Source organism: Balaenoptera ricei, chromosome 18, assembly GCF_028023285.1.
Source record: "Balaenoptera ricei isolate mBalRic1 chromosome 18, mBalRic1.hap2, whole genome shotgun sequence".
In the NCBI taxonomy this organism is placed as follows: domain Eukaryota; kingdom Metazoa; phylum Chordata; class Mammalia; order Artiodactyla; family Balaenopteridae; genus Balaenoptera; species Balaenoptera ricei.
The window spans coordinates 18,628,248-18,641,456 of NC_082656.1; the positions used below are offsets into that span (position 1 = coordinate 18,628,248).

Below are 13,209 nucleotides of genomic sequence, written 5' to 3' on the forward strand. Positions count from 1 at the left end.
CAGTATTTTGCTGTGTTTATTTCATCTGTCTTCCCAACACCCCTTCCCTTGTTTTTTCTTTTTTCTTTTTTTCTTTGACTGGAGTATTTTAAAGCAAATCTCAAATCTCATGTAATATCATCATATCAACCCTAAACACATCAATACGCATCTCAAAAATAAGATAATTTTTACGTAACTACAATGTAATTTTGCACTTTAAAATTAATAATAATTCATTAATAACTAATACCCAGTCCATACTCAAATTTCCTTGATTGCCCCCCCCCCCAAATTTTAGTTGGTTTGTTCAAACAAGAATTCTAATAAGGTCCACTTATTGTATTTGCTTATAATGTCACTTAAGTCTTTTTTAAGTCCCTTTTCATTTAAAACAGCACCTTCTCCCATGTTTATGCCATTGACTTGTTGAAAAACTGAATCAGTTATCCTACATAATTTCCTTTATTCTAGGTTTGTCAGATTGCTTCATTGGAGGTTATATTTAAAGGCTTGATTAGATTCAGATTCAGTTTTATTATGGCAGTCATATTTTGTAACTGGTGCTGTGTAGTTTGTGTTTCATCACATCAGGAGACATACATTTAGTAATGCTAAGACTGAGCAATGAGTTCAGATGGTGGCAGCCTAATCCACTATAAAGTTCCCCATCAACTACACTTAATTGTTTTATCATCCATTGATGAACATTGCCTGATTCAGTCATTTTGTTAGGGGTTACAAAAAGGTGATTTTCTAACTTTATTATTCCTTGTGTATTTATTGACTGGACTAGTTTTATAGAGAATAATTTTCCCTCTTCCACCACAATTTAATTAGTCTGAAGTACAATCCATACTGGAGAGGAAGAATAAATGCCTAATTCTTTTCCTTCAATTATCAGTTTAGAAAGTAATAAATTGTTAACCTAGGAACTTCCATTGGTGTTCGTTTATTTCTCTCTCTCTTTCCCCCTCTCTTTCTCCCTCTCCCCCTTCTTCCTCTCTTCTTCTTTCCTCCTCCTTCTCACCCCTGTATCCCTGTAGTATCATTATGAACTAGTGGATTTAGTGTTTTTTCATACATCTTATATAGTTGTACTTTAAAAAAAATTTTTTGATGCTTGATTATCTGTCTGTGGCCTCTTCAAGTTGACCCATGTCCTTTTGATATCACTCCCATTAGTTTGTGAGAGTTTCCTTGCTTTCTGGCCCATCTTGTACATTTTCTAACACAGACCTGGAATTAGCCATTTCTACCAAGGACTCTTGCTCCTTTTAGTTAGAAATGGTTCTTAGGAACTATAGTCTGGATGCTAGGGATGCTCATTGACATTGGATTGTTATTGCTTCTAGACCTTTTCAGTGGACAGTTAGCTCACTATTTTTAAAGTAAGCAAATGTTTCTAAATTAGAAGCAAAACTTCTTGATTATATTGAGGAGGCCAAGTGTTTGCTGAATGGCATTTTACAAAACTTTTCCTAGTGCTGGCTGACCTTGTTTCTTCCATCAGTAACAACAAAAGTCATTTTTCTCCTTACATAATATAATCTGTGTCCTTAAATTGAGATATTCTTGCACAAGGTCTTTCTTCTAACCATTTTTTTGTGTAATGTTTACTGTAGCTCACTGCTAGATGAGATCATTTCTCTTACACTTTGGCTTTTATTAAATTTGAAACAGATCTTACACACTGTTATTATTTGAATAAGCATGCATATAAAGTAGTGTGCATTCTCCACAATGACACAGTTAATTATATAGTCCGGACTATATGATCCAAACTACAAATCAGCAGGAAGATATGCTTCAATTGTATAAAATAGTGATTCAACATTCATTGGATTAACCTTTATCAGCAACCTGCCATTAAGTTAGTTGTTGTGGAGAACATAGTGATTTGTCGTGGTCTTTTGTCCTTGAGACCCTTATCCACAAGTAGAATAAAATAGATGAGGTAAAGATTGATTCTTTACCAAACCTAAGTATATTAATGTTCTTGGGATTTGAAACTTAAGGTAGACTTAACTTATGGAGCACTTCTTTATATAGTAGGCAATAAACTATCAAAAGTCAATATCCTAGAGGGTAGTCAGGTTGAAATGATGTATGTGAATTATAAATTCCTTAAAGGTGCTGAGGAAAATTAGGACTTTCCTTATATATCCCAATATATTCCTAACTTTAAGAAGTTGTCATCTCAGAGAAATGACAGTTCCACTCTTGGGCACAAACTACTAGGATGGAATGACAAGTGTTCTGACCCAGAGTAGCGTCTTTTAAAATATTCTCTTGCTTCTCAAGAATAGTCAGTGCATCACAGATGGTTCCAATAAACTTCACCAAATGAAAGAAAAAAGAGAACTAATTATACACAAAAGTTGGAGTAGAGACTTTTTTAATAGATAGTTTCAGTTTGACAATTGAATTAAGAAATGAGAAAACGTTGACTAGAGATCATACAGCTTTTTCTCTAAGCCAAAGTTTGTGTCTCATTAGAGTCCTCTAGTATTAAGAATTTTAATCAGAGTTTGAAGTTTATTAAATTCAGTATATGCCTTTGTGAAAAGCATTATCCTAGGCACTCTTCGGAGACTGGGGTAGGGATGGGGGAAGGTAACAGTAAATAAGACATAGGCACCATATGGAGGAGAGGAGAAGGTAACAGGATAAGTAAAACATATCCTTAGCAATTAAGTTGTTTGTAATGAGGTAAAGAAAACAGATTTATAACAATTAATTGCAATATACTATAGTGCGGAATGAGAAAAGTGCTAAGGTAGAATTACAGACAAGCTGTTGTAGGAGTATGAAGGAAGATATGAAGTATGAAGGGAGAGTGATTCTGAATGGTAGGTGATTGGAAACACTTCAAGGAAGAGGTGGCATTTGAACTAAATCTTGAAAGATGAGAGAGAATCTTAGAGGTGGAAACTTAAGGAGAAGGGCATTCTAGGTTGAGAGAATGGCGTACCCCAAGGAATTAAGGGATGTGATGAGAGATGAAATTGAAAAGTTAAGTTTAAAGCAAAATTATGAAAGTCCATAAATATCTTACTAATAAGTCTGGATTTTAATTGTCTGCCCCTTAGGTTCTTTCTCTAGGTCAACAGTCTTCATTTTATATTCTCCTAAGTACTCTATTAATAAATGATAGTGTTTTTCTCCTTCACATTTCAGAAAACATACCCATCTTTATAACATCTTTAATAAAACCCACCTTATAACTCTTCCCTGCATGCCAATAGGCTGATTTTCAAATTCTTATGATAAGAGAAATTGCTAACACTATAAATTGGCATTTTTTAATATTCTGCAAAGAATAGTGCCTATCTGAATAAACTAGCATTTAATGTTAATATGAGTTTTTCAGGGAATATTCAGATGATATTTGTGAATATTATTCCACATAAAAATGGGGAAAAAATGAATAAATACCACACTGGTTTAATGAATTCTCTCAAATACCTTTCTTTGCTATTTTCCCTACTGTATTTATATATTTGATGTTGCAAAGTAGCCTATTTCCTAAATTGTGGGAAAGAGATTTTATTCTTGATTCTGAATTCCATGTAAATATTATTTTATTATTCTTGAATCCTCAATTTCCCTCACCCAAATTTATTCCTCACCCTACCCCAACTACAACATCTACAAGCTTTGTTGACTCTTCCCCTGAATAATATACATGACCTGCCCACAGTCCTCTATTCTACTACTGCCACCCCAGTCCAAGCCCCCATCATCCCCAGCTGGGCTTCTGTTCCTCCTACTAGCTAGTCTCCCTGCTTCCACTCTAGCTCCCCAGCTCATTCTTCCCTGTTTTACAAGATTCTCCACAGGTAGCCAGAGTGATCTTTTCTTTCTTTTTTTTTTTTAATTTTTATTTATTTATTTATTTATTTATGGCTGTGTTGGGTCTTCGTTTCTGTGCGAGGGCTTTCTCCAGTTGTGGCAAGTGGGGGCCACTCTTCACCGCAGTGCGTGGGCCTCTCACTATCGCGGCCTCTCTTGTTGCGGAGCACAGGCTCCAGACGCGCAGGCTCAGCAATTGTGGCTCACGGGCCCAGCTGCTCCGCGGCATGTGGGATCCTCCGGGACCAGGGCTCGAACCCGCGTCCCCCGCACTGGCAGGCGGATTCTTAACCACTGCACCACCAGGGAAGCCCCAGAGTGATCTTTTTTAAAGCATATGATAGACTGTGTTAATTGCTTTCTTTAAACTATCCAAAGGCTTCCTATCACACTTAAAAATGAAACTCCTTACCTTGGCTTACAATGCTGCTGGTTCTTTCCTTGGAGCCTTTGCACAGTTAGTTCCCTTTGACTGAATGCTTTGCTTCTTCCCTGACCACTCAGTCTAAACTAAAGCAAATTAAGTACACTCTATAGTGTACCTATCTTGTTGTCTCCAGTTTCACAGCACTGAAGTATATGACATTATCTTTTCATTGTTTATAGTCTGTCTCCTCCCCCACCAGAAACATTTGCTCTAAACTGTGAACGCCAGGAAGGCAGTGAGCTTGTCTGCTTAGTCTTCTATCCCCAGCATCTGGAATAGTGCCAGGCACATTGTGGATATTTAGTGGGTATTGAAAGAATGGTGTTTGAATGAACTGTGACAAATGGTATCTATGCTTCCATTAACAGCAGTATTAAAATGGTTCTTTTGATACCATTAATATTATTTTGTTAATAAAACAACATAGTTCTCTGTTTCTCTCTTGTTTATGCTTTAGATATGAAACCCCACAGATCGCCTTACGTTGTGGGATTATGCTGAGAGAATGTATTCGACATGAACCGCTTGCCAAAATCGTCCTCTTTTCTAATCAATTCAGAGATTTCTTTAAGTATGTGGAGTTGTCAACATTTGATATTGCTTCAGACGCCTTTGCTACTTTTAAGGTAATTTTTTCTGAATCAACTGGGTTATTTAATTTCAGCATTTAGTCATTTGGCCTCTAAGAGGCAGTTTAACTTTTAAAAGCAGAAAATTGTATTCCTTAGGTCAGAGCATAGCCAACTGTGTATGATGTGGATCATAAGAGGATTCAGTAAATAGAATGCAATTAGACCTGTCTGTCACATTGTGGAAAAAGCAACTCTAAATGCTTGTCATAAGCTCATATGGGCTTATGAAGAAGACAAGGACACAGAGTAAGGAAGAAGAAAACCAGTGAGAAGAGCAAAGAGTGAGGGAAGGAAGGAAAAGAGGAGGAAAGGACAGGGGACAGACTCTAAGGAGAGTTGGCGGTGGGTGGAGGGAAGAGGAGCAGTGAGGGCAAGAAACATGGACTTGTGCTCAGGGTGTTGAGAAACCCCAGGAGCCTTCTCTGTTTCATAGGCGATAAGTCTCACCCGGCAAAACAACAGTTGTACAGTGGCTACAGATGAAGCCCCCAAGAGTATATCTAGAACACATGGTAGGAGGGGCCTTGGTGCATCAAATAGGAAGAAGGACATTTAACACAAAGGATGGTTCCATTTCTTTCTAGCAAATATCTGTGCCTAAACAACTGAGGAGATGTTCTCTATTAGTAGCTACTGTAGTGCCATTTTTTTTCCTTTTCTATCTGATGACTCTGTGCTGTCATGGAAACAAGTTAGTTCCTTTTTTAAAAATCCATAAATAAGACTTCACAAATAACTGTAAACATAGAACAACTCTAATGGAGGGGGAAGATCAAATTCAATTGAGCATTTATTTTTGAAAATTTCCCCATAGATTTTTCAACATTTAATAGAATAAACTATACTTGATAATAGTGTCTTGCATCATATGTTCAGCTCAGTTTAATTTTCAGCACAATATTGAATCACAAAAATAAACTATGGTGATTTGTACATGAGCATATTTTCTGTTGAACTTAAGTCAAGTCCTTGAAAATCTAAATACCTTAAAAAGTTTCCTAGTATACTACTGATATTGAAAATGCCTATTTTCTATATTTTACCAAAATGCTGTGGTTAATATAATGTAATGACCATAAGTCACTTTTTTTTTAAGTAGCTGGTTTCAAGGGGATTTGTTTACTTGGTTGGCTGGTTGGTTTGGGCTTTTGTTTCTAACTTCTTAGCCTTAACCTTTTTTGTTTTGAACTGCAGGATGACTACTGCCCAGTTAGTCATTGATGTTTTCACATTGTTGGCTTATGTTTTTGTCATGGTATTGTCTACAAATTGTCCTTTCCCAAAAAAGATTCCTTACAACCACAATCTCTTTCACCTCTCCCTCTAAGAATCAACATGATAAGAAGTGGTATGAAATCCATCTCCCTCTGCACCTGACTTGCTATATGTCCTTCATCTGTGAGATGAGGAAAATAATCTCTGTTTTTGCGGAGTTGTGAAGATTAGAAATAACGTATGTAAGGTGCTCGGCACACCCTCCAGCACATAGTAAAAACTCAGTAAATGCAGCTGCTGCTGGCTGATGTAGTATCGTGTCCCTGCCATTGCATGTCTGTCTCTGTCATTGCACCCCGAGTTCTCCCAAGCTGTGAAGAATTCACTAAAATATCAATATCAACATTTTTTTAGCATGATACTTAGACTATGCAGAACCTAGCCCTGTCAAAACAATTGTTACGAGGTGGGATGAAAGAGTACACTATTTCAAATACTTTTTTTAAACTTTAAATTCTTTAAAATTTGAACTTTATTTTTCTTGGCAATTTTCTGCTTTTTCCTTTTTGGGTGGGATCCTAGCAATTTTTCTCCCACTCAGTTATTTGATCTATAATAATGCAACATCTGTATTTGTCTATGTATTATGTTTATATACATGTATTATGTTATATATGTCTGTATGTGTGTATATATATATATATGGTATAATCCCTCCAGTTTTGTGCATACATTTATGATGTATATAAATTGGAGGGTATATCTATGTATATATAATGTATACACACTCAAGTGTAAGAGTGTATGTGCACGAATCACTTATTGGCTGTATCCATCATACACGTGTGCTGGAGGAATTCTACCCTACCATATTATATTTTCTATTATCGGATTTTAAAGTTATTTTTTTCCCTTAGAATTTGAAGGAGCTGCTACTAACAGAACCCCCTCCTTATTCCTCTTTCTTTGGTGTAACACTAATGTATAGCGAATGGAAAACCTTTCCAGGCAGCACTCATCTGCAAAGTACTCTTTCCGTTGCCACCATCACTGTATGTGCAGGGCCTGAGGCCATGGGAGATCATGGTCCTCATGCCCGAAGCTGATGACTGTCATAATAGATGAAGAACCCCATGGGTGCAGCCGTCCACAGTGTCTGCTGCAGCCCATGGAGAGAACTTTCTAACCTGGGTCAGCTTAGAAAATCACTGATACTGCTCAGGAGATTGGGGAAGAGGGTATCTGAAAACTAGGCATCCCGAATATCCAATTAGAAAAAGATTAGGGACCCCAGAGGATGCTGTGGAACTACCTTACTCTCTGAGGTGTCCCCTGACATAGGAACTGGTTTGAATTTTGACCTGGGATGGACCAGGAATGAATTCCTTAGAGAGTTTTCCCATTTTAAAATTGCGATTCCAGAACAGTACTACATGTTCTCCTGAGGAAAAAAGTACATTTCTCCACTGATAGGCCCAATGGTCAATCAAGTTGTGATGAAAGGTAATATGAAATGAAATTAATAGCCAGTCTCATTATTTTTGAACTTGAAAATTGTAGTGCAAACTAATGAGGACCTACTGATCGGCCCAATGGTCAGTCAAGTTATGACGATAGGTAATATGAAATGAAATTAATAGCCAGTCTCATTTTTGAACTTGAAAATTGTAGTGCAAACTAATGAGGACCTACTGTATAGCACAGGGAACTCTATTCAAATAATCTGTAATGACCTATATGGGAAAAGAATCTAAAAAAGAGTGGATATATGTATATGTATAACTGATTCACTTTGCTGTACAGCAGAGACTAACACAACATTGTAACTCAATTATACTCCAATAAAAATTAAAAAAAAAAAAAACTGAACAAAAAAGAAAATTGTAGTGCAAAGTGCTTTAAATATTTAACTTTTTATTGAAATAGAAATAAGTGAGTTTTACCATTGCTGCTGCCTTCTTTTTCTCTGTGAGGTTATGTTGTGTATCTTGTATATGCTTTTAAGAAGCTTTAATTAAATATGTATTAAAGTATAAGAATTTATTTTGGAAAACTTGAAAATTCTTGTTACGTTTTTAATTAAATTCTGCATAGTACCTAGACAGGGTTTTAGCCCTTAATCACGTTAAACGGATTAGCTGAGGCTTGTTTTCTTTCAACATTAAGGTGAATTAAGGATATAACTTAGTTATGAATTTTCAGTCAAACATTCCTTTATGCTTTTGTTCAATTTTCCGAGAGTTATGTCTGTAGTTAGATCAGGCTACTTGTCTTCAACTTTGAAAGGGTGCATTGTGCTACTTAGTAACTGAACAACACTTCCCAACCCATTAACCCAAGAGTGGGACGATGCTGAGATGGCTCTGTTAAATGTCATTCTTGTGCTCCCCAGCATCCTAGGCACTTACATTTCAAAAGTGGTTAAGAAAAATTAAAGGTTAATCGTTGAAAATCTGTTAACTTGTGAGATATGGTTTTAGTCCATTCAGAGTTCTTTTTTAAATAAATGGTTATTAATGACATTTTTAAAAGGTCGTCATAAACTTTATTTGAATATTTATTATATCATTTTCACAATGTAGAGTTATGGCTTGAAGAAATATACTGTACACTTGTCTGTTAGGTGACATTTGTTTCACTAGTTGAATCATTTCTATGGTATGAATTTAAAGCACTCCGCTGTTTTTAGCATGAAACAAATTGTATTTCACATCTTAAACCAAGAATGGAAGTAATTTTGTGATGTAAATGAAAATATTCTGAAACTTTTATGTTTCAAATTAATGGACTTGGAAAATCTTAGAAGAAAAAGATAGATTTATAAAATTTGTTACCTATAATAATTTTGTTTCACTTGACTGTTCTTTTTCTAGGATTTACTGACCAGACATAAAGTGTTGGTAGCAGACTTCTTAGAACAAAATTATGACACTGTAAGTAGAAGTCATTTTTAAGTCTTTACCTCATTCTCTATTCCTCTCTCTCTCTCCTTAGATCTGTTAGCACTTACTCCTATTTATGATACACAATTGAAACCAACCATACACCCAATTGGTTTATTACCTAGAAACCAGGTCATCAAGAAACTATGGAAAATAGAGGATGGCAGGAGATAAGGGCTTTCTCGTTTTTCACATCTCTTCCTGTTGTGCTCTGGAGCTCCAGGAAACAACTAGTACCTGCTCACTTTGATCTTGACTTAAGAGCATCCATGTTGCCCTTAAGAGGCAGTAGCAAACTCCAAATGGAAGAGCACCCGACCCTTACTAGTATAAATCATTTTACTTGGTTTGATAACTAGTTTTACTTACTAGTAGAAATACCAAAATACATATCTGTCTTCCAACTCCCTTCTCTAAGGGTGAATCCATCTCAACCTTTTGATAATTAGCTGTAATTGTTACAGAACCAAACTCACCCAACATGCAGCAAAGCCAGTCTACTGACACCAGGCTGTGATGAAGGAAAATTCAACATTTATTGCAAGGCTGAGCAAGGAATGTGGGGCGGCTAATGCTCAAAAGACCCCAATCCCAAATGGTTTTCAAGGAAGGGGTGAGGGTTGTGGGGTGCCTCATCGGCTCATGGACAGTCTTCTGACTGGTTGGTGGTAAGGTGACAGGGTGGTATTTCAGGGGTTAACATCATCAACCTTTTGGTTCCAACCAGTATGAGGTCTACATGCCTGTGGGCAGTATGCAGTTAACTTCTTCCACCTGGTGAGGGTTTTAGTATCTGCAAAACAACTCAAGGATATGGCTCAGGATATTATCTATAGACCTTGAGGAGGAACTAAAGATCCTTGACTTTGTTTTATGGCTAAACTATTATTATTTTGTCTTGCTTGGCTGTTTTCCTTTGTTTCTGCATTTTCTCACTTCTCTGATTAAATTTGCTCTTTGAAACTTGGGGAAGACCTAGGAGGCTAAAGCTTTTCTACAAACAAGACGTGGGGGACTCAGGAGGGTATGTTCCTGGGAAGGCCTCTCAGGGTCCTGCTCGGTTTCATAATGTGACTCTTCTAGGAAGCTTTCTGTAATCCCCCCACCCCCAAACACACACACACACACACACACACACTCTCTCTCTCTCTCTTTTTCTCTCTCTCTCTCTCTGTCTCTTTCTCTCCCCCTCTCCCTCCCTCCCTTCCTCCCTCCTCCTTCTCTCCTTCTCTCTCACACGTTTTCCACATTGTATTATTATGATGTGTCTTTATATCTTCCTGACTGATTCTTAAGCTCCCTGGGAGGCAGGAACCTTATCTGTCAAACACAGTGGTTCAGAATACAGTATAGACTTTAGTGTCCACTTGCTTTGCTTCAGGATCCTGCTCTACCTCTTACTAATTGTATGATCCCGGACAAGTTAACTGCACTTACCAAAAAATGAAGATATTAATAATACCTGCTTCATAGGATTGCTGTAGGAATTTGACAAGATTTAAAGTTTTTAGGATAATACCATGTATTAATTTTTATCATTATTACTTACATCCCTAATACCTAACTCAGTGCCATACATTTGGTGGTGTTAAATGAATATTGAATGAACAGGCCCATCCAAGAGCTGCTGTGCTTTTGCTAAGTGTATCAGCAATAGGAATAGCATAATTAAAGTGAAACATAGCACAAACCTAGAAGCAAAACTTTATAAGGTTTGTTCCAGTATTAGTTTAGCTGCTTTAGACCAGTACTGTCCAATTGAAATACAATGCAACCCACTATGTAATTTAAAATTTTCTAGCCACACAAAAATGTAAAAGGAAACAGATGACTCTGGGAAGATATGAAATACCCTATCAGTATCCTGTGTCTTCATACATCCAAGTCACAGAAATTAAACTATGGATTTTTTATTCATAAATTGTTTGCTGATCTTCCTTTGGTTTGAGATTAAGAATTATCAATATAATCATGAAATCAAAAGTGATTTTCATATCCTAAAATTATCAAGAGAATACCCATGGATCAACTGGAGAACTTTGATCAAAGTGTAAAACATGAAGGGAGAAAAAGATTATTGCCAGAGATATCCAAAAACTTCAAGACTAAAAGAAAATCACATATTTTTGAAGTTAGGAAATGAATTGTTATTATAGTTTAGTTGTTCAGTAACTATAGATGCTGGATGGAATGTTAAAGACTCATTAGATGTTACATTTATAATAAATGAAAATAAAGAGGGCAAAGATAGTTTATAACAAAACCTGTAGTATTAACTACTAATCTTTTCTATAGGATGAGTGAGATAAATGTGTTGTGCAGTTTGCATTCAAGGATAATAAGCAATAATCTGAGAGACCATAAACTCATTCTCTTTGACCCTTATTTACCTAAATTTGTCTCTGAATCTAGAGTCACTTCATGTGTAATTTAGTAGTTTCACAGGTGCTGAGCCTGCTACACTGACCTGAACATTAGCTTCGAGAACTCATACTCCCTAAACATTTCATACTTCTTGAGTTTCATATTTCTTTAGCAGTAAACCTGAAGCTGGAGAACATGATATATGACCTAAAGTAATGAAACTGGTAGCTTGGGGAGTCAACAATACCTTACATGCGTGTATTTGCATTTTATAGTTACAGTTAAAATTTACCACGACATTCGTGTGACAGATTTAGTGAAAAATCCTCCTTGTGTTCCATGACAATTAGAATAAACAAGTCCTTTATGTAAAAGAGTATAATTCCTGTGACTTTAATGTGAGCTGCATGATTTTGTTTTTACTTTTCACTTTCTTAATTCTCTATCAGGAATTATCCTCAGTGTGCACAGCTTGCCCTCATCATGCACACGCACACACACCTGGCACTTGCTCCTCTGAGGACCAGGACCCTTTTCTACCCTCCTCAGCCCCTGAGCTCTCTTGCCTTCAGTTCTCTGCCAGGCTTGCTCCTCCCACCTAAGTGGTCTCTGAGTTTGTGTATGTGTGATGGGAGGTTGACACTGAGCTTCGCCAGCCGCTGGCACTCTGTGTTCAACCGAAGGGCCTGGGCAGTGATTGACGACCAATCACATTAGGAAACGGGCCCCAATCACCAGCATCCCCTAGCTTCTGGGGAGAGTGGAAGTGCCCCAGAGAGGCCACCTGGGATTAACATGGCCATTATGTGGCAGAAGTAGCCCTATTCCTCTACCCGTTCATGCTATGAATTTGACAGTTTGATTCTTTATGAGTTGCTAAGTGTATTTAATCTTTTCTCAAATTATTCATAGGCTAATAGCTACCAGCAAGACTACATAAACAGATTTCTTTAAAATGGCATGAAATGAGTTATCCTGTAGCTCATTAGATGAGTTAACAGATGTTTTATTCAAAGTGATTTATTGGGAGGACTCAATTACTTCATTTATCTACTCAATTTCTAATTTACAGAACTAAAATAAAACAAAGGGAAGTATCTCTCTGGTATCACTTAACTCCTTGTCCTCCAGTATCCCTACGTGTAAATGAGGATGGTGAAATGGGGAAACCTCCCTATGGACAGTGGTGATCAGCCCAGGGATACAAAGCACAGCAGCTGGGCTGGGCTAGGCTAAAGGGTTGGGGATTTACTTCTGAAGTGAGAGAGCAAGCAAACTTAATGCAGAGAAATCACCGCTGGGTTTACACTCTGATATTTCTCTTCTTTTCATTAGATTTTTGAAGACTATGAGAAATTGCTCCAGTCTGAGAATTATGTGACTAAGAGACAATCTTTAAAGGTAATATCAAATTTCTTTAAGTTAGAGTCTCCAGAAGTTGATATTCTTGTTAGTAAATGACAGGTTTAATAGTGGACAAGTAAATACAGAAAAATTATTCTCTTTTTTTGTAACTTGAGAAGTACATTCAACGTTATGACTGTACTTTGTAGCAAAACGAGGTAAGTGCCCTGCTTCAAATACTTTTTGGAAGTAACAATATAAGTAATAAGTACAGAATAAATACAGGATGAGGGGTATGTTTTTATTTGTATGTAACCAAACGGCATTTCTGATTTGAGATTCTATCTCCTATGAAATGCCTGTTGAAATGCCTCTCTCCCTCATCAGACAGGGACCCAGCAGAATCGGGCCACATCCATCTGTGAGTGGCCTTCCCCCCGCTCAGTGAAAA

General features: G+C 36.9%; 1 protein-coding gene across 4 annotated transcripts in view; it reads left to right on the forward strand.

Annotated features, from left to right (window-relative positions):
* The window catches only part of CAB39L (calcium binding protein 39 like), a 95,666-nt gene that overhangs the window by 65,363 nt on the left and 17,094 nt on the right, over positions 1–13,209 (forward strand). For 3 of the 4 annotated variants that reach the window (XM_059903006.1, XM_059903005.1, XM_059903004.1), the window contains 3 exons: positions 4,719–4,887; positions 8,982–9,041; positions 12,750–12,815. In XM_059903006.1, the coding sequence (XP_059758989.1) occupies positions 4,719–4,887; positions 8,982–9,041; positions 12,750–12,815 (295 nt within the window). The remainder of the gene's footprint in view (positions 1–4,718; positions 4,888–8,981; positions 9,042–12,749; positions 12,816–13,209) is intronic. The other variant, XM_059903007.1, reaches the window with a different exon arrangement.